General features: G+C 51.9%; 1 protein-coding gene across 1 annotated transcript in view; it reads right to left on the minus strand.

Annotated features, from left to right (window-relative positions):
* DLGAP3 (DLG associated protein 3) overlaps positions 1 to 21,660 on the minus strand; it is a 61,892-nt gene that overhangs the window by 34,553 nt on the left and 5,679 nt on the right. The window contains exons 2-3 of the mRNA XM_059377207.1: positions 5,744 to 5,821; positions 2,953 to 4,110 (exon numbers count right to left, since the gene is read on the minus strand). Coding sequence (XP_059233190.1) covers positions 2,953 to 4,059 — 1,107 coding nt within the window. The 5' untranslated portion in view covers positions 4,060 to 4,110; positions 5,744 to 5,821. The remainder of the gene's footprint in view (positions 1 to 2,952; positions 4,111 to 5,743; positions 5,822 to 21,660) is intronic.

The following is a 21,660-nucleotide window of genomic DNA, read 5'->3' on the forward strand; positions in this document are numbered from 1 at the left end:
GGAGAGCCCTCAAAAGACCACTGGAGACTACTGCCAGAACATTTTAGAGGGCAGGGGATGTGGATGTCACACTGTCATCAAGGGGAGAATGAAAGGAAGTGAAGATGAAGAATCTATGCTCTAGGAGCTTGGGTATGAAGGGAAGACAGGAGATGGCAGGGGCTATGGAGGGAAGGGAGGACTTTTTAGGATGAGAGACCTGAGCATATTTCCAGGATAAGAGAAAGAGCCAGCGAAGACCAAGACAGTCTTTAAATGCGGGAAGGGATGGAGGTAGGGGATGGTCAGCTCAGGGGTAGAGGGGATCCTGAGGAGATGCGCTCAGGTCCTGCTGGAGGACTCAGCATGGGATGGTGATGAGTGGCCCTGGCTTTTTCTCTGAGCCAAGAAGGAAGGGAAAGGGGGTGGCTGGGGATCTAGATGAGTCTGTAGGTGGGCTGACAGGAAGGCGAGGGAGGCTGTGATGGTTGGCCCACGCTAGGAAGAATGACGTACAAGCAGAGGCATGGGGAGAGGGCTGGGGCAAGTGGGGAAGATTTCAAACACCTGTTGTAAGGAACAGGTTGAATGGGGTGAGGATGGAGACTTTAAGACGGTCAAGAGCCAGAGAGAGCATAGAGTTCAGGGAGGGACAGTGACTATGGGGGGGGGGGGGCTAGGTGAGGGGACAGAAATCAAGATGAGATCAGTGACCCAGGGATTGAATGGGGTCCCAAGATGGACAGAACCCACAGAGAGGGGCATGACTCAGCAAGGAGGCTGGAGCTCAGTTAGAAGATGGGAACACAGGGAGGAGACAAGACTCCATAAAGAAACAAGGACTCTGGTAGAAGGAGGGGTTCAGCAGAGGGTTGAGGGAGAGCTGGGGTCCAATGGGAGAAATAGGGTCTCAAAACAAAGAGGTTAAGGATCCAACAAAGACACCTAATCTGATGGGGGCAGCTTCCCCTGCTTTGGGGCACGGCCCCTGAAATCCGTTCCTTCCCCCACCCAGGGCTCTGACTTTGCAATCCTAAAATACCTTGAACCCCCGTGCCCTGAGGGATCATTCCCTTCCCTGCCTCTCTCCAAAGAGGAGCCCCGGGTGAGCAGAGAGGCAGGCCAGCAGATGGGACAGCCAGGGCACACTCTGCCACACTGCAGGGCTCCCGCTCCACAGCCACTGCGGCTGCTCGCTCTTCTGCAGGACACTGTGAGGTGCATGTTAAAAAGGAAGCCCCCAGAGAGGTCAGGGCAGCCCTGGAGAAGCAGCAGGGAGCAGCGGTGTGGCAGGGAGGCTCCGGGGATGGCCAGGGCTCAGATCTGGGAGAAGGACAGTTCGTGTCCTCTGCTCGGCCCGTTCTGCTGGACCCTTCAATTCCCAGCTTACAGAACCTCTCTACCCAGGGAGGGGGCAATCCAGAAGTCCTGAGTCCTAGAAGTCTCCCAACTTCCCTACTGTCTGCTTCCACGTGGCCCTGTTTTTTCCCTTGAGCTCTCTCGGAAGTTCTCCACCCGGAAGAGCTCTAACGTGTGAAGAACTTACCGGCAAGGCCAGGGACACCCAAAAGGTACATGCAAGGTCAATTCTCTGTACCTCTGAACATGCTGTAGTCTCTTTCTGGAAGTCCCTTAATCCACGTCTGTGCTCGACCAACTCCAGCTCCACTGGGATTCAGCTCCAGCGTCCTCCTCCCCCGCAAGCTGCTCTGAGCAGCCCCCAGCCGCCGCCACCCCCGGTGGGTGCGGTGCCTTCTCTATGCTCCCATGGCGCTGAGGGCTCTCTCCTATCACAGCCTCATCGCTCTGTTCTACCTGCCTCCTTGTCTACCCCACCCCAACCCTGTAAGCTCTTCACAAGCAGCCTCTGTGTCGTCATCTCTGCATCCTCAGCCCCCAGGAAATGCTCCCCGAGGGAATGACTGTGGATTAAATATGTGACATGGGGGGTTCGGGGGGCAACTCTTAAGTCTGCTGGACTTCCAGAACTTGTGTTGGCTTTTCCTCCTAAACCTATGGGAGGCCTCAAAAAGCAAGCCAGCGGGTGCCTGGCTGGCTTAGACAGAAGAGCATGCCACTCTTGATGCTGGGTTCATGAGTTTGAGCCCTATGTTGGGTTCAGAGATTGCTTAAATAAATAAAACTTTAAAAAAAAAAAAAAAGGCAAGCCAGGGGGAAATAGGAGAGGGGCCAGAGGAAGAGAAGAGAAAGGTTGATGGTGAGAAGGGCCCTGACCCCACCTCAGTAAGGAGGAGGAGAGGGGACAGCGTGGGATGGATAAGGATAGGGCGAGAAAGGAGGGGGACAGCATGCCATCCATCACCTGCCCCATCCACTCCCTGGAAGCCCCGCCCTGGTGTTGTATCATGGCCTCAGACTTTGGTGTGTCCCCAGCCCAGGAAAACCCACAGGACAGGCTCCCAGAGCTCTTCCATGGCCTCATGGCGTCCTACCTCAGGCACCCCAGCATGACAAACCTCAGCAGAGGCAGATTCTGGAAATAACTGACCTTCATAGTCAAACAGTATCTGGACCACCCAGATCAGAGCAGAAAAGAGGTCTGGAGAAGGCCTAGGGGCAGGAGAACTGCTTTCCAACTGCTGACCTCCAATCTCAAGGAAAGCTACAGCCAGGGAGTGCCACACTGTCCTGTCCACTGCCTACCCTCAACCTCATTCTGCCTCCGAGGTCATGAGACAGAGGCCAGCACAGCTTGTCCAAGCAGCAGGTCGAAGGGAAGTCTTCCTGGCAGTGACAGATAATGTCAGAATAGAAGGGCCCCTCCCTTGTACAAATGGGGAAAGCGAGATCCCAAAAGGGGCTCCAGGAGACACAGTGAGGCAGGGCAGAACCTCCCCACCTCCAGGCCTCCACCACAGGGACAACTGACTCCCATCCAACCCTTTTGGTCTACTGGGTGACAGCACTGCAGAAGGTTGAGGACCCTGTGCCCCACCCTCACCAAAGCCTCACCTGCAGATAATGATAAGTCCTGGCTTTGGCCTTGGCCTCCGGACCCAGGAGCCCCTTGCCTGGCCCGGCCCCTGGGTATCCATCCCGGCCCTGGTTGACCATCATGGTATGCCAGGCACTTCGCTTGACCGATTGTCCATCCAGTGACATGGACATGCCAGTGCAGGCAAGACAGCGGCCTTCCGACCCGCCTGAGCGCCCCTTGAAGCTCAAGTCCCGGTAGGACCCGTCTGGAGCCTCCAGGCAGAAGGGACCACTAGGCTCCCCAGGGGGCCGCCCACCCGCCAGGAAGCCACTATCGCTGTCCAAGTTGTCATCGGAGCTCCACCAGCCAGCAGACTTGGACTGGTGCCGCCCATCCCCCTTGCGGTCCTTGCTCTTGCTCCTCTTGCCATGCCTGGACTGGTGGTGGTGGTGGTGGTGGTGGTGATGGTGGTGGTGGGAGGTGTGGGGGCCTCCAGAGCCCAGGCCAGGGTAGCTGTCTCCTCCAGAGCCACCTCTTCCCTCAGCCTTGGGCCCGTTATAGTCCCGCTTCCCTGGGGCTTCCAAAGAGTGGGACTTGGCAAAGAGCTTCTGCACAGAGTGAACCAGGTGCCGTATGCGGCTGGGGCTCTCGCTGCGGGCCTCCGGGGCACTGCCGGATGCTGGCCCTGGCCCAGGCCCAGCCCCTGCCGGACCTCGCTGGTATGGGAGCGTGTGGAAGCCATCTTGTTGAACTGGCAACTGCTTTTCAAACTGGTCCAGGAGTGTAGAAGGCAGGCGGGGGGCACCCTTGCCCTGAGGGTGGCCCACACAGTCTTCACAGGTGTCGAAGGGGCCCTGGCCAGGGTACATCCTGGGGAAGGTGCTGCTACCCCCCCCAACCCCGGCCCCCCCAGGCCCTCCCTCGGGGCCTACTGATGGCCCCTCACTCAGGCTCAGGGGCCCTTCCGGAGAAAGGTGTCCCAGGCCAGCTCTCGGGGCACAGAAGCGGGGCTCAGTGGAGAAGGCCTCCCCGGAGCCCAGCAGGTACGGGGCCCTGGCAGCTGGGCCCACGTCCATATGCTGCTGGTCGGCAAAGCGGGCTGGGCGGGGATGGCTACCGCGGTCGCCATGGTAACCCCTCATGGCCTCAGCAAGGGCTCTTCATAGTGCTGGGGGCCAGGCCCCAGAAACCTCCTGGGGAAATAAGGAGAAACAAGATTCAGACTGAACAGGTCACTTCCCCTAAAACTCCATGCTTAGGTATCTGGTATCCCTTTAGGTAATGCATACCAATTTATTGTGATTAATTGTACTATCTTTCCCCACATGAGCTTAAAATGCCTTAAAACAGTCATACTAGACAAAGACACTCACAAAGACACAAAATAATGCCATCATTCCTCAAATGCTGCAAATTTGATAAGTACTTATTCACAAGATAAAATGCCCTCAGCCAAACGGGTTTGTAAAAATTCTTAGGTTACCAAAAATAAAAGGACACCCAAAAAGACATAATATATATATACATACATACATACACATATACAGATATATATATATACATACACATATACAGATATATATATATATATGTATATATATATATACATACACACACACATTTTTTTTCCTCCCTAAAGAAACCAGTCATTAGGTAAACTGGCTTTTAACAAGCTGGCTTTGGGGGGCGACTGGGTGGCTCAGTGGGCTAAAGCCTCTGCCTTCAGCTCAGGTCATGATCTCAGGGTCCTGGGATCGAGCCCCGCATCGGGCTCTCTGCTCAGCAGGGAGCCTGCTTCCCTTCCTCTCTCCCTCTCTGCCTGCTTCTCTGCCTACTTGTGATCTCTCTCTGTGCCAAATAAATAAATAAATAAATATTTTTTAAATGAATAAAAAAATAAAAAATCACCTTAAAAAAAAAAAAAAAAACAAGCTGGCTTTGAGCAAATTGATCCAGAGCCACACGTCTGCCCCAATCCCAGCCATATCTACCGCTGTGAAGAGTCAGGCCCCAGGGTCACAGCCTCCAGCAGCAGTAACCAAACAGAATACTGGACCCACATTTACGTATCCACCCCCTCCCCTTCCTTCCACACCCTGTTCCTTCCATCTGGCTGCAGGCTCATTCTCCTCCCTCCCACAACCCCCCACCCACCCACTCCAGGGCTGAGACAGGAAGAAATAACCTAAGATGACTGCTTCTTCGTCTTCTGGGTTCCAAGTGTTCCCCAGTGAAAGTTCCCCTTCTGCCTTTTACCCCCATCGGCCACCCCCATTCCACGGTAGGGGAGTCACCAAGGGAGGAGAAACCCCAAAGAGGAGGAACACTGGCTTTCCAAAGCAGCATCTAAACAGTACGCTGGGATTGGAACTCAGGAGTTCCTCCTCCCAGGAACAGTGGGCTGGCAAGACGGGGAGGTGACGGAGAGAAAGCACTGAAACCCGTGCCCCTGGCCACCATCCCAGGCTTGCCAAGGCTACAGGACAGAGAGGTCAACTCTCAGCAAGAACCGCCTCCAATCAGGTCCGCAGAGTTGCCAGGACAGGAGCTACAGCAGGGGAGGTGTCAGCAGGAGGGACAGGGACTGAGGAGCTGGCAGACGGTGCCCTCCCTCATCCCAGACCAGGCTCCTGGGCCATCTGCTGACTAGGAGGGGATGACAGCCTCAAAGACTCCAGACAGCAGCACCTCCAAGACCTGGCCTCCCTTCTTCTCCACCACCACCTCTCCATACCCACTGTGTCGGGCTGCTTCCAGAATGCCCCCAAGTTATTCTGATTTCAGAATCTCAATCTACTCCCCATCTCCCAGACTCCTACCACTCACCATCCGGGGCTTCCCATCCTCAGTGTCAGGATCCCCAGACAAAATCCTAACTTCAGAAGGCCTCAGGATCACCAGCACCTGATGGAAAAGAAAAGGGCAGTGAGCCAAGGAAGGAAGAGATTGTCCCAGAGTCCTCAGAGGACCAGTCTCTGGCCTTGACAGTTTCCCTTCCCAACCCCCCAAACCAGGACTGATTGGATCCCCCATGATGCAGAGCCTTTGGACCCCCAGGGAAATGAAGTCGGCTTCATTATGCAAATACATGCAAATGAGCTCACAGGTTGGACTACCTCCAACAGCAGGTGTCTGTGTGATCTGTCCGTGGTGCTGAGCCACTGCAATTCTTTTTCATTGCCCTCAAATGCCATTCCATTCCACAAAATTTGTTGAGCAGCTATCATAAGCAAGACTGAGTGAGAAGTGTATAGAGGTGATCTAAGTGTGGTCTCTGTCATCGAGAGGCTTATAGTCCAACAAGGGAACAATCCTACACGACAGGGTTATTTTAGGTCCTTGTATTTTTGCACAAGCAGCACCCTCCTCCTAGAATCTCCTTCCATCTACTCCCCTCATCTCTTTCCCTTGGCTAACCCTTCCTCAGATAAAACCCCACCTACCCTCAAAGACTTTCTGTATTCTCATTCTGGATTATGTCTCACTATTAGGCTTTCATAACACCCTTGGTTCCCCCATGAAAGAAACCATAATACTGCACTGAAGTTGTCTGTTTCAGTTTCTGTCTCCCCAGCAAGAATGTGGTCTTCTTCAGGGTAGGAACCATATCCTAATTATCTCTGAATCTCCAACACCTAACTTAGGGCTTTGACTAGAACAGGTCCTTAATAAACGTTCACCAAGTAGATGAATAAATGGACTGGAAAGGGGTAGCAAAACATTACACTAGTTCAGATGAAAACAAGACCAGACCCAATGGAGGGAAATTGAGGAGGACTTCCCAGAGAAGAATGTGTTCAGGATGGAGAACAAGATGGCTGTGTATTCCAAAGACAAAGCGACGGGGGAGAGAGAATTCCCAGAGAAAGAAACAGAAGGCACAAAGGCAGAAGAGGTGGGCAAATAAGGAATTCTTAGGGGTGGGCTGCGAGAGTTCCAGCAGACACTTAGGGTTTGGCAAATACTGGGATGAAGTGGGGGAGAGAGAGTCAGGAAGGAAGACGACTCTGAAGTTTGCAGCAGCCGTGACTGGAAGACTAATGATGCCATTATTAGACACAAGGATGTCAGGAAGAGCTAGCTTTGCAGGCGTGATTAATAGTAGTGGAAGAGACACAGTCAGACATCAGGAAGAACTTCCTGACCCTGAAGGATGTGAGACAATGAGGAGAATTGTGGACTGTCCTGGAAATCTTCCATAGAGGAGAGGATGAGGCATACACTGTCCCTGGCCCACCCTGTGGCCTGGACTGAAGGAGCTATTGGTTACCTTGCCTGCAGGGAACCAGAGGTGACCTCAGAGACATCATCTGCCTGACTCTAGACAATAGTTCTTCTCTTCCACTTGCCTTCTCTGGGGAAGCAGAGGCAACTTCAGACCAAGAAAGCCTCACAAGCAGTTGCTGGAAAAGCTCTTAAAGGCATCTCCCTGCTTTGGAAAGAAATTTTGATAGCTTGTCCTTCACCCACATCATGGCCCTCCTCCTCTTGCCCCAGGCAGAACCCACGTTCGAGACTCACAGCATAAAAGGCCACTTTGGCAGAAGCCCAGACCATCTCATTTGCTTTGTTCGTGGTCACATCGACCTGGAGTCTCACTCGGAGCTTCCCAATGGTCGACATTCCCAGGCTTCCCCCCCGCCATGGTCCCCCGCCAACACACAGGTGCTGCTGCCAAGTCTCTGAGCCGCCGTCAAGATCTTATCAAACTTCAGTCTCTTTAGCATCAATCCATGTTCTCCCAGCTCTAGTCTCAGGGGAGACAGGCCCCTGTAATTGCTCCTCTCCAGATGAGTTATCCTCACCTCCCTTACCCATGTCCTATAGGGCAGCACTGTCTGGTGGAAAAAGTGCACGTTCTGACACCAGAAGGCATGTGACACTAGAAAAGTAACTTAATGATGCCTGCTCATCTCTCTCCCAGGATCTTCATATCAAATAATAAAATGTATATCAAGCCATTTTATAAACTCTAAAAGATTACACAATATAATCTCTCATTTGAAGACTTTATTCTGGATTTCCAAAATCCCCAATGTCCAAATACTAAACTGTAATCAAATACAAAAATTACTGAGGGAAGGAGATACCCAGGTTATTGATTTTCTAAAGAAAACATTTCATTGACGTAGACTGAATTATATAGTCTTCCTCCTATATAGTACGCTTTGCCGCCAATTCTCCTGCTCCCTCCCTGTTACTAATCGATAGGGAGGCAAAACAAGCAAGAATGGGACTCAGAATTCCACCCATCACCAAGTCCTATGGATTTTGCTTCCTAAAAATAGATCTGCCCACTTATTTCCATATCCACTAGCTGTATCCACTATATGACTAGCTAAAACTCATTTTCAACCTTCTTTCCCCTTTCCCAACACCCCCAGTAACTGGAGACCACACAATTCACTTTTGGCTAAATACACACACACACACACACACACATATACACATAAAAATCTGATGGTTTCTGGGAAATAGGTCGCCTTTATGATAAAGAGGTGGAGCCTGCTAGTACCATCCTTCCGCCCCTTTCTTCTAGGCTTGAATACAACCATGATGCCTGGAGCTAAGGCAGCTATCTTGCCAACATGAGAGAAAGGCCTAGAGAGTCACAGAAATGCTAGTCCTGGAATCACTGAGCCCTGGAACCAACACAAGCAGTTGCATTCCTCTGGGCCTAAATCTGGTAAGGAATGAACTCTTTAAACCATTGTTGGCCAGATTTCCTGTGTTTGTAAGTAGAGAGCACTGCTAACTAATCCAATTAACTCAGAACACCGTCTCCTACCTAGTCTCCCTTTCCTACTCCGCTTCCAATCCAAATGGTCCCAGAAATCCAATCATGTCACTTCTCTGTTTAAAACTCATCAATGGTTTATTGATGTTCTTAAGATAAAACGCCATAACCTGTCCACCAAGGCCTGCAGGGTCCGGCCCTTCCTACATTTCCAACAACCCTCTCATCACATACTCCCTCTTGCTTCCTCTGCTCCAACCAGGCCAGTCTTTCTGCAGTCCCATGATCCCTCCCATCAGGGACCTGTTCCCCCCCCCCCCCCCCCCGAAAGCTTTGCCGGCCCCCCCCTGCCTTGTTAACTCCTACACACCCTTCAGATCTCAGCCTTGTTGTTGCTTCCTCAGGGGCAGCTTTCTCTGGCCTCCCTGACTAGGTCAGATCTCCCTGCTGTTTGCTCTCAAGGCACAAGGTCCCTGTATAGCTCTTATACTGTTACCATTTTCATTTGGCATGATTTCGAGATTGTCCGCCTTCCCACTAGAATGGAAGCTTCAGGGAAGTGCAGGGGTTTCATCCATCATACCGCATCACCCCAACCCCTAGAAAGATGCTTAGCACAAGGGCAGGTGTTTGTTGGGTGAATGCAAGCCTTTCACTTACGGCATCTTACGTAACTCCCACAACTATTCCAAGAGATACCTAATATCACCTTCCCCCACTTCCATTTTATAGAAAAAGAAACTGAAGCTGAGAGAGGCCCAGGTCCTAGAGGTGGTGGCAAAACCCAAAGTCAAACCCAGTGCTGCCCCCTCCGCCCTCAAGCTTTAGCTTCCCTCTGACTTGTGCTGCTAGCCCACAGAAGCCAACCTTACTAAACGCCATTCTGAAGTAAACACAGTAATGACAGTGAATCTGTTAAAAGAAGAAAAAAGGGGGGAAAAAAACCAAAAAACAAAAAACAGAACCTCACCCAGACCCATACCCTTCCAGAGTTAACCAGAGTGTGGTTTCCCCTTCTCCCCTGTGCAGGGGAGTGCTGAGTCTGTTCTAAGTCCAAGGTCAGATAAGTACAGAATAAAGGAAGCTCCCTAAAGCCCTATGACAACTCTGGGGGCTGGTGCTATTTTCCCCCATTTTCCTGCACCAAGGCATCTGTCTACCATCCCAGGACACAGAGAGCTGCCCAGATGGTAAACCTCTGGGTCCAGAGAAGCAGCCTAAGCTAGCTGGGAAGGAGGAGTCTGGGAGGGTGCTGTGTATGACAAATTCTCTGATGCAGCTCGAATCTATCTGGGAATGGAAGAACTGGCACGCATGCCGTCACCAAGAAATTACCCAATTTAGCACCAACTACACAATCCAGCAATTAGTTTCTTAAACCGGAACTTGCTGGGGGCTGCCAGGCTGGCGGGGTTGTTGTTACAAATCTCACTGGGAAACCAGCTGTGTAATTCGCCAGGAGGCTGTCACTGCCCCAAGCAATTACCTTCCAGAAAAAGAATGGAACACGGAGAAAGGAAAAGGGCTGCAGAGGATCGAGTCCGTGTGTCTTCCTCTTCTCTCCCCCAGGGCCCTGTCCAGCCAACTCAGGTGCTTTTCCTTTCTTGAGACTCTGGCAACTCACAAACTCCCTGAATCAAAGCAGTTATGGGTGCTGCCTTTGTGGTCAGACTGTCGGGGTTCCAGTCCCTTTCCACTCACTCACTAGCTCTGTGTACCTGGGCAGGCGATTCTCCTCTCTTAGCCTATTTTTCATCTGTAAAATGGTGGTGATATTAGAGCTATCAGAAAGCAATTAACGGGGGCACCTGGGTGGCTCAGTGGGTTAAAGCCTCTGCCTTCAGCTCAGGTCATGATCTCAGGGTCCTGGGATCAAGCCCTGCATCGGGCTCTCTGCTCAGCAGGGAGCCTGCTTCCCCCTCTCTCTCTGCCTGCCTCTCTGCCTACTTGAGATCTCTGTCTGTCAAATAAATAAAAAATCTTTAAAAAAAAAAAAAAAACACAAAACAGAAAGCGATTAACCACAGTGTGCTCGTTAACCAGGTAAACCACATAAAGCCCTTAGTACTGTACCGGGCACCTGGTGGATGCTTAAGGAAAGGACTTCTCATTATCTGTGCTTTCTTATTTTTTATTTTTTTACTTCTCCATTGGCTTACTGTGTGACCCCTGGGTGGGTCACTTAATCTTTCCTGGACAACCATGTAAGACCAAAGGTATTCTGCTAGGAAAAAGGCAAGTCTTAGTCAAGACTGTCCATACCTAAGCACCAGGGAACCAGGAGTGTATGGCAACAGCCAATGTCTCAGAGGCTAACACAAGGCCATGTCCTGGGCAAAGCAGACAAAGATTCCAAAAATCGAATATTAACCAATTTATGCCTTCCCCACAAAGCGTCCGGGCAAGCTACAAGCTGGACACAATAGTCCAGATGGCAGCAAAGGGGCACAGTGGCTCTCTTGCTGGGGATCAGCCCCATCTGGTCCCCTCACACTGGAACCTGTGAGATCATTCCCATACCAGTTCCAACACAGCAGAACTTGCAGCAAGTGAAGCCTAGAAATCATTCTGCTGCTGCAGGCCTGGCCTCCTCCATCAGCCATGTGTACTCTAGGGACCCCAAAGTTTCCGGCTTTGGCTGCCCATCCCCTTTCCCTGTGCCAACCGGAATGGACAGGACTCTGCCTCAGTTTCCCCGTCCAGTTCTCCACCACCCCCTATCCTGACAGCAGCATATGTGGTGGGGGTTTTAGGTCCACTATAAAAGGGCTAGCTGCTGGGGAGCCTTAACACAAAGCCGAGGACCTGTAGCCCCTACTCCTCTGCACATGGCCAGGCATTCCTCCTCCCGGCTGCCTGCCTCCTTCTGCATCCAGCTCTGCCTGAGCCCCCTTGAGCCTTTCCAGTCCTGGCTTGGCCCAGCTGCCTTCAGCCAGCTCTCTAGTAGCTGGTCTGGTGCCCTTGTCCCTGGCCTCTCTCAATCCCACGACCAGCCCTGTTGCTGAAGATTCAGTATGTCTTGAGGGAGGGAGAACGTGGACATGACAGACTTTAGACCCCAGAAAACAGCTCCGCTACCCTTACCGCCCCCAGAAGATGGAGAAGAAGGCAGGAGGGACAGAAGCAGGGAGGCTCAGGGTCTTTTTCATTCCCTTTTATTACTTTATTTCATCAACTCTTCCTGGGGGGGGGGGGGGGTGAGGGTAGGAATTTTACAGAAAATGGGCTTACTGCTCCAAAACACTCGAGACATTTAGGCAGAGCCAAGTCTAAATCCATCTCCTGACCCACTGGACAGTGCTCCGTCTGTGAATAAGCCGCACTACCTACAATCTCTTTGAAAATCCCACGTCAGGGGGCTTTGCACTTGATGTTCCCTCTGCTGGAACGCTCTGCCCCAGATATTCCCATGGCTTCCTCTGCCTCATCTTTCAGGTCTCAGCTCAGAGAGGCCTTCCCTGACCACTCACTAACAGAAGCTGAACCCCATCCCCCAGGTACACTCTACATCACCCTGTTTCATTGTCTTCCTAGCACTTACTCCTCTTTGAAATTATTTTCTTTATCTTTTGCATGTTTATAGTATGTCTGCTGATAGTCCAACATAAGTCCCACCAGACACGGACTATGTCTGTCTCAGGGGCTACAGGATTCTGTGTGTCTCAAACAATGCCTGGCATTAATCAGTGCTCAAAAATTATCTATTTTGAAGGCACCAGGGTGGCTTACCAGTTAAGTGGCTGGGTCTTGATTTTGGCTCAGGTCCTGATCTCAAGGGTCTGAAGCCCACATCAGGCTTCACACCTAGAGAGGAGTCTCCTTGGGATTCTCTCTCCCTCTGACCCTCCCCCAACTCCTGCACACACGCTCTCTCTCTCAAGTAATTTTTTTTTTAATTTATCTATATTTGCAGTGAAAGTCTCACTTGCCACCTTCATCCACTTGTCTCCTGTGGGCCCAACAGCCCACAGAATGGACCTCTATTCCTTTCCCTCTAAATGCTCTAGAGAGCCCCTGAAGGATTTGGTAATAGAAACCCAGCCTCCAAACCCAGCCCTGCTCATCTTACTTATCTAGCCCCTCTCGACTGGGCAGATACTGATGGTTTGTTTTCCAGCTGCACCTGGGTCTCTCTAGATGTGCCCCTTTGCATAGTTCAAGGAAGGCGTTTGGGGGAAAGAGGAAGAGTCGGGGAAATGACTCTCCCCACACAACAAAGAAGAATGAGACTCTGTGGAGGAAATCCCAGGGTTTGGGGTCTACCAGTCATCCCAAAGTAGGTCCCTTCATTCAGACTCTCTGGGCCCCAGCTCCTCTCCCAGCCGAGGCCACATAGCCAAGAGATACCAGAAGCAAAGTTCAGGCTTCCTCCTCCTCCTCCAGGGCTGCCAAAGGCCCCACAAGGCACAATTCAGCCTGAACCCCAACATCATCTCATGCTCCCTAATTGCAGCCATGGCCAACTGCTTTTGGCCTGTTCTTCCCTTTCTGCCAAATGAACCAATTCTCCAGCTCTTCTTGTCATGTCCACGTTCTCCCTCCTGAAGGTCTCCAGAAGTCTTCTTGGGGAAGTCATCCCTGCCCACAGCTGCAAAGCAGGACTCCCAGGACCGAACTCCTATAGGACTCTCGTCAGGGGCAGCGAGTGAGAGAGACTGTGGGTCTCAAGTTTAACTATGTGGGTTCCTGTCCTGGGTCCACAACTTACTAGACATGGGGCTTAAGGAAAGGCCCTTTATCTTCTTGAGTTCAGGTTCTTCAAGTTCCACACGGGAGCAAGAAGGGTTCCCTTCTCATCAAGACATCACAAGGATTGATATAGTGCAGGTAAAATGTCCATCAGTGCTATTAACAATGGAGCGGGGAGGGTCGCTAAAATGTGTGAGGTCCGGAAGCAGGGTCTCTAAGAGGATTTCTCAAATGGCCTTGGGCAGAGGCTATAGCCATGCCTGACTTGGGTTTAGATCAAAAATGGGTGTTCTGAACACTCCTTTGTTTCATGTTTCACCCATGCCTGAGCTCCTTTTGAAGACCCTCCACACCTTGAGCACAGCAGCCCTGGTGGTCCAAGGTAGTGGCACCTGAGACAACTAGAAGCCCTTGATTTGCAGGCCCCACCAATTCCTGCAGCCAGGGATGGTGGTGTCTCCTCCGGCTGGGAACCAGAAGGGAAAGCCCAGTGACCCTATTGCTGGGTATTGGAAAGACAGTCATCTCTCTCCAACTATTGTATTGCAGCCTATGTGCGTGACCCTGAAATACTTGTTTATCTGAGTCTCAGTGGGCTCATCTGTACAGGGATATGTACCTCCTGAGGTTGTGGCAATAAGAAAATAAGCTGATCTATCCAAGACAACGGACACATAGGTTTCCATATGTTGGCTTCTCCTGACTTTGGCACCCTACAGCCTTCTGTGATTTGTATGTGTTTGATGAAATTTGGGCTGCCACTGCTGCTCTGGCCTCCAGATTTCCTCCTGCCAGAGCCATCAGAGAACAACAGGTAGGATCCCAAGGCCATGGCAACGATCCCCTGGGCAGCAGCTTCTCAGGCAGGCCCATGGCCTTTCCTACACTCTGGCCCAGCTGTCTGATGGAGACCAGAGTTTAGGTCTGCCTCTGGGGTTAACACACCATCCCGTAGGCAATCTGTGTGAACTTAGACAAGGCCTGCCTGCGTCAGAGCCTGGTTCCTCCTCTGGGCCTCTCCTACGGGGGAGTCACACACAGGACTAGGCCCTGCAGGGCCCCATGAATGCTGGTTGGTTGGCAGGCTGCCAGGTTCATGGGGTAACACCTCCCACTTCTCCCAGCTCTGCTTGATCCTGTCCCAGCCTCCAGGTTATCTTAGCCTCTGCTCTCCTCTCCGGACTTCTGGGCTTAGCAGGAGCCAGGACCACAGGGGGAGACAGCATGGAGAGAAGAGAGCCTTCTGTATGGATGGCCTGTCCTCCCCAATTTGCCCTCTGAGGTGCTCTTCCAAGAAAACTTACCGATGAGTGAATCCCCTCTACCCTGCCATCAATCCCAGGACACAGCAGTTGCTACCTCATCTTAAGATCCATACTTCAACACCTACTTTAACCTGCAAAACACTGTCTGCAGATTGTGAGCTCCTTGGAAACCAAATCCATCTGATCTGTCTCCGTATGGACAAGACCTAGCATACAGTAGGTGCTCAATAAGTTCAGGATCTGTGATTGCGCCATCAAGAAGGAATAACCCTCAGCTGGGGCACAGGAATAGAAGAGCAACAGAAGAAGGCAGGGGGAAATGACTGTGTACGGCTGCACCAGAACTCCCCAGCAGGCAGAGCTGCTCCAGGGTAGTGGGCTTCCAGAAGAACTGGGCATGTCCTATCTAGTGAGGCATGCAAGCAGAGGCTGGAGGGAGGGCTGCTTTGGTGGATGCTATAGAATGAACTCAAGCGCTGACCACATCTCAGACAGACAACCCCTGGAGCCTTTCAACTCTGGACTCTGAGGTACAGCTCTTTGAGTGCCTACAACTAAAAAGGCATGGGGTCAAGCACTTTTGTTGGACTTCTTCGTGTCGCCTTCACAAACTCTCCTTTGTAGGAGCTAGCATTTTTACTTCCATTTTACAGATGAGGCACTGAGGCTTAGAAATGCAAAGAAAATTGCCCAAGGTCACCAAGGTAGTGGAAGAAGGATGGGAATCTGGTCTGAGACCAGGCCCAACATTCTCAACCACGGAGAGACCAAGCCCCGGCAGGTCAAAAGTAGCATGGCTCTCTGACCGGCATGGTTTGATGAGGGCCCCCCCAGTGGACCCCCAGGGTGCCGACTCATCACTCAGCCTCAGAAAACCTCCATCCCTGCCGTCCCTCCCTCGCACACCGGCATGTGCTGCTTATTCACAGTTGAACATATGTCAGATTACAAAGCCATGCAGATCATCCGACACAACTCACGTGGCACTTGTCATATGTACAGTCATCACCACGTAACATGCAAAGATACACACGAACACATGCCCACACGGGTTCACAAACTTCTGCACTTTCATCCAGTGGATGTTGATGCTTTGTACGCACAGAAGCTGCCCAGATACAAACCTTGCATACCTGTTCATTCGTGTGTTTATCCCCATACAACAAATATACATGTCCATTTCGCATCATGTAGGCACCCACATCTGCTCAACGTCATACACCAAAGCCTCCCCCAACAAGAATGTTATCCATCGTTCCCAGATCCAGGACTAGACCCAGGTGAGCAATGATGCTCCCTCCTTCTGGGGTTGGCCAGGCAGCCATGAAAGGGGGAGAAGATTCAGCCTGCCTGTGATGGATGGAATTAATCTACTGAGCTGGAGAAACTAAATAATTAAATCCCTAATCACCCCCCAAGCCAGCCCAGGCCAATATAGCTGAGGGAGGGAGGGGGCTCTGAGGCCCAGACCAATATCCTAGAAAGGGGGAGGGGCTTAGGAAGAAAAGCACAGACATAACCCTCTAGGAGTGTTCTCTGGGAGGAGCTCTAGCAGGCAGGCAGAGAGACAGACAGACATGGCTCTCAAGGGCCGCAGGCCTTTCCTGTCCACGCTTGAGAAAAGAGCATACTGTCATCCACTAATACAGAGTGGCCCTCCTCTAGCCCTCCCAGAGCCTTCCTGCCCCTCCGGAGATGCATCCTGGGAGTGTATGGAGATGGCAGGCAGGACTCTCAAACTGCACAGGACTGTGGCTGCCAATGGGGTCCACCCAAAGTGGAGCTGACATAGGATCAGTAGGGCCCTGGCACACCCCTGCCTCACTCAGAGCAGGCCCCTCCCCACCCTGGTGCAGATGGCAGAGGACCCCTCCACACAGGTGCACCTGCTTCCTTCAGAAGTGGGTCCAGCACGTGGCTAATAGGCTGAGGATGGGGCAGAGGCCCGGGCAGGGGGGCTCAGGGAATCAGCCTGGGAGCAGGCCCCAGTCCCATTGGCTGAAAAGTGGGTCATTTTCCTTTTGAAAAATAGTGAGAAAATGGAGAAGTAGGTCGGGCTCTCATCCCCTCAGCCCCAGGCCCCATCCCCGACTTGCAGGGTAGGGAGAGGAGAGATCTGCACATGCCAGAGCCCCATCTCCCCCAGGAGGCTGCCCGGGGAGGCCCCCAGCACAGGAGGCCAAGGTCATCAGCATTACTCAGGACTCCCAAGGACATGCGCGCTCTGAAGCCAGGGCTGGAGCTCAAGCCCCACCCTGCCCTGGGGGACCTGGGGTGAAAGCAGCTAGGACCGGACCACTGGCAGGGTGGGGGCTCCAGCACGCAGGACCCCGAGGAGCCTCCTCCCATCCTCCTGTCTGTCGTGATACCTCCTCTCCTCTCTTCTCCCTTTCCTCTTCGTCCACGTGGGCAGAGTCGTTGCCATGACACCGCGGGCAGGTGGGCGGCTCTGGCGGCAGCTCCGGCCCAACCCCCAAGATCCGAGCCCAGGTGGGAGGGGAGCGGCGGCAGCGCCCCCGCCCCTGGTCCAGATGGAGAGGAGACCGGCAGAAGGCCCCCAGACACCTAAAACCTGCGAGGAGCTCTAGCCCTGGCCTCTGGGGCAATGAGGCAACGCCGGCGCAAGCCTGGAGGTCTGGGGGAGGAACCCTCAAAGAGGATTTAAGGCCTCCACCGCCCCCACCCCAGGTCCGGGAGCCGCGCCGGGCGGGGCTGACCCACCACTCCCATTTCTTCCCTTTCTCAGCCGGCCCTCCTCCCAGCTTTCCCCGCGCCTCAAGTCTCTGTCCCTTCCCGCTAGCCGCCTATTGGCCCCGCCTGAGGTCTAACCTCAGTCCCTCACTGTGCTACGCGAGCGCGAGTCCCCATGTCTCTTGGGAGAGAGGATAACAGCCAAAGTTGAGACTCTAAGAGAGATTCCTCCCCTACCCCCAAACCCCTGGCCTGTGCTCTGGAAATCGTCTCCCTTTTCCGCGGGTACCCCCACACACCTGAATTCACATCACAGTCTGGGGGGGGGGGGGCACTCACTCCTGAGCCCATACTTGGCCAAGGCACCCACCCCACCAGGAGTGAGGGCCCCTAATGGAGCAGGGAGAGGAAAAGAGGAGGGAAAATGCTGTCTGAACAGGCTGCCCTTCCTCCCTCCACATCCGGCCTCAGAAAGTCTGGACCACGCCTGAGCTCAAGGGCTCTGAACACTCCTCTGGGGGTCCGCATGCCTCTGTCCCAGTGTACCTAAGTCTTCCTAAGACCCCTCCCACTGTTCAGGACGTTGTTCCCTAAGGCAGGAGCCCTGTATCACTGACCAAATGGAACCAGAGGGACCCCTACACGGCAGCCCTCTGCCGCCTGGCTGGCAGGGGTGGGCATAGGTGTGGTGGTGGTGCCAAGATCCAAAAGGATGGGAGAGTGGTCAGCCAAGGTTAGCTGGAGGCTGTCCAGCTTGCCCTGGGGTGTTCCTGACATACACACTGCACACACATAAAGACATTTTTACTTTCTTCCTTAGCCTTCTCCAGCTAAGACAACAGATCTGGCTAAAAATCATACATGTGCACGTGTGTGTGAGAGCGCTCATGTTCCATCTCCTTTTCTCCACCTCCAGTGTTTGACATCAAAGCGGCCCTCCTCCCGAGTTCTCACCAAAGCTATGTCAGAGGGTTCCTCATGGTCTCCCTGTCCTGCATCTTGGTCCAAACCCACCTGTTCTCCTCGTGGGCTGCTAGCCTCATCTACCTAAAAAGTGTTGATTCGACAAATACGTATTGAGTATGAGCGGAGCCACGCACTCCTCTGGACACAGGAGTAGAGCAGTGAACACGACGGACAAAGCCCCATTCTGAAGAAGTTCATTTTCTAGTACAGAATGTGTATTAGACTGTAGAGGACGTATATTCCCTACATACATCCCTGAGCACCACAGCATCTGATCAGCCTTGGGCTCGAGTCAAATATATTTAGTAATGGAGTGGGGTGAGGGGACAGAAAGACAAGGGGATATCTAAGACCATGGGTGAGGCCTCTCCAAAAAAAAAAAAAAAAGTGACTTTTGAGCAAAGATGAATAAAGTGAGAGAGCAAATCACATGGCTACCTGGGGGAAGAACATTTCAAGCTGAGGCAAAAATGAGTACAATGGCCTTGAGGGGGGACTGTGCTTACCATCTTTCTGGAACCAAAAGGAAGCCCTTGTAGGGGCTGCACCTGAGATCAGGGAGGTCACTGGAGGCTACTTCACACACAGTACTTCTGTTCCTCACGCCCCACTAAACATTCTGGATTTCCCTCTGAGATGAAAAGCCATTGGAAAGGCATGACTTCATCGTACTCAGGCTGCTTTTGCAGGGGAGAATCTGTGGAGGAGGGGCCGACAACGGTGGGAGTAGGGAGACCAGTTGGGCCATTTCCTGTCACTGAAACACCTTTTCCTGCAGTTGTCCACCCGGGGGACTCCTGTTCCAAATTCAAGCTGTGGCTCAAAGGCCTCCTTTCCCATGGACCCTTTTCCAAACCCCTCCTTTCCAGGCTCCAGAACTGACCAACCTCTCTATAGGTCCCCGCCACCCCCCAGTGAACACTTATGTCCTCCTACTTTCCTTAACACTCTCTTAATTGGTTGTAGGTCTTTTACCTTCTCTAGATTATAAGTTACCTGAGGTCGAGGACCATCCCCAGTGGCCAGCACACAATGTAGCAGATCACAGGCATAAAATAAACACTGGCTGAATGAATGGAGGCATTGGGTGAGGCACAGGTGGTAGAAAAGGGACAATTTGCAGACTGTTGTTAACATGTGAGTGGGTGAGTGAAGTCACAGGTGTGCGCTCACCAGTTGCCATCAGGCCAACATTAGCATATACCTACGTATTTCGGCACACTCCCTTCATATGTATATGTTTGTTAGCCTGCATGACCTGTAGACAAGCCCTGTGTTGGTATATACATTCCTATGGATTCGTTCATGCGTGTACATGTTAGAACGTGCATTCATGTCAAGATAAACATATTAAAGCCTAGACAAATAATATTCATTGTACACATGTATCACCACATGCCCTGCCAGGTGTGAGACTCATACGCACATTTAGGCCTCTCTAATATTCCTGCTCCCTTCACCCATGAAGCTCCCCCTTGTTCTGCTTGATTCTTAAAGTGTTTGTCATCATGTTAACGTTTAAGTTCCCAGACCCTCTCCCCACATACGCTCCTCAGTACCATGGCATCTGATCAGCCTTGGGTTGGGTTCCCTCACTGCACTGTCCCCAAGGCCTGGATGGGTTTCTCCTCAACAAATCCCCATCACATGGATGGCAGTGAGGAACTGCTGGGTCCCTGTGACATGAGAATTTGAGACACCTCAGGAGGCTGCTTTCTGGAGAAGAGCCACAGGCATCAGAGTGGATCAAATTCAAGTGTGTGGGAAAACAGCTTTTGGACAGCTCCAATATTCAGCCCAAATCTCTCACTCTCTCTCATTCTTTCTCTCTGCCACATTAATTCACATGACCTAGCTTATGGAGATATATTCACATGCTATTAATTCATGGGTGCACATATGTGTCCCCACAGACATGATCACATGTAAACACTCACCTATATGCATTGTTGGGTGAGCACCCCAACACACACACGCGCACGTGCACACACACACATACACACACACAGGTTTAATTAAGCCATTGCCTCCAAAGTCCCATAAATACATGGACGCACACATAAAGTTATATGTATACACATGACCACCTTCTACACAAAATCATAAATGTGTCTGAACACATTCACACAGCTTACTCATGCATATGTGTGTACATATGCACAGTCACGGACCCACTCACGGGCAGCAATACACATGCATTTGCACCAGAATAGCAGAGCTATCCAGCCCCTCCCCTGGTTTCTATCCTGCGCACAAAGCCAGGAGTCCATATTCTTTCCAAGCGGCATCGCAAGTTTGCACTTTCTCTTTTTCTTGCCAGGCTCCCACTTCTCCATTTGGAAAGTTGTTCCTACTATCAATAGGATATGCCCCACTCCTGGACACACCCCATTCCCACCCACTCTCAGGGAAAAAAAAAAAAGTCATTCTAAAAATGGGCTGTTATCCCCTTGTCCCACGCCTGTAGTAACCAATATTTCCTCAGACAACCTGGGGCATCTGCAGCAACGAAACAGGTGCACCTTGGAATAAGTGCACTTCTTCTCCACCCGAGGCAACCCCCACCCCCACCCCCCACAAATATTTGCAAGTCTTTAATCCAACAAGGAGAAATCAAAAGAAAATATCAAGACCAGAGTTTTTCCTCCCAGTACCTCTGGGTATAGTCCACTGCTCCCAGGCTCCAAAACAGTTACCGGGGCACAGGAGGGAACAGTCAGAAAATTATCTCTGGGCCCTAAAACCTCCTGGGATGCCTCTCTTCTTCCCTAGAAGACAACTTCATGAGGTCCAGTGTACCCCTTCTATCCCAGTCCAAAGACCCTGTCAAAGAGAGGCCAGACCATAAGGCTTAAAAATGTAAAGGTGATGACCTTGGCTCAAGATAACAAAAGAAGCAAGGTTTAAAAGACAGAAGCTGGGCAGGGAGCAGAGAGGGGAACTGAAGACAACTCCCAGCAGGAAAGTGGCTGCTGGAACATTGGATCATGAAGAGCAGGACTCTCCAAGGGGCCAGGGACAGGGGGGTGGACATCCAGTATTCCATGTGGGGGTGGAGGGGTGACTGCTTCAGGCAGTAGCAGCTCCAAAGTAAAGTCTTATCAAAGCTGTTATATAACCAAAGTAGCTTAGTGGAGCACAAACACCTCCCCTCCCCAAACAGGCACCCACACCCACACCCACCACCTCCCAGCACCCACAGCATAGGAAAACTCAGCTCCTCCCCAGCAGCTAGAGGAGAGAAGAATCGTCTTCATGAGTTACATCAAAAACAAGATGGGTGATGGGCTCCTTATTAACTAGAAGGAAACATCTGGGAAAGAATGAAGTGGCTTGGTTTGGGGTCCCCAGATACTTCCCCCTTTCCTTGAACTCCCTGCCACACCCAATTTTTG

Source organism: Mustela nigripes, chromosome 14 (genome assembly GCF_022355385.1).
Source record: "Mustela nigripes isolate SB6536 chromosome 14, MUSNIG.SB6536, whole genome shotgun sequence".
In the NCBI taxonomy this organism is placed as follows: Eukaryota; Metazoa; Chordata; class Mammalia; order Carnivora; family Mustelidae; genus Mustela; species Mustela nigripes.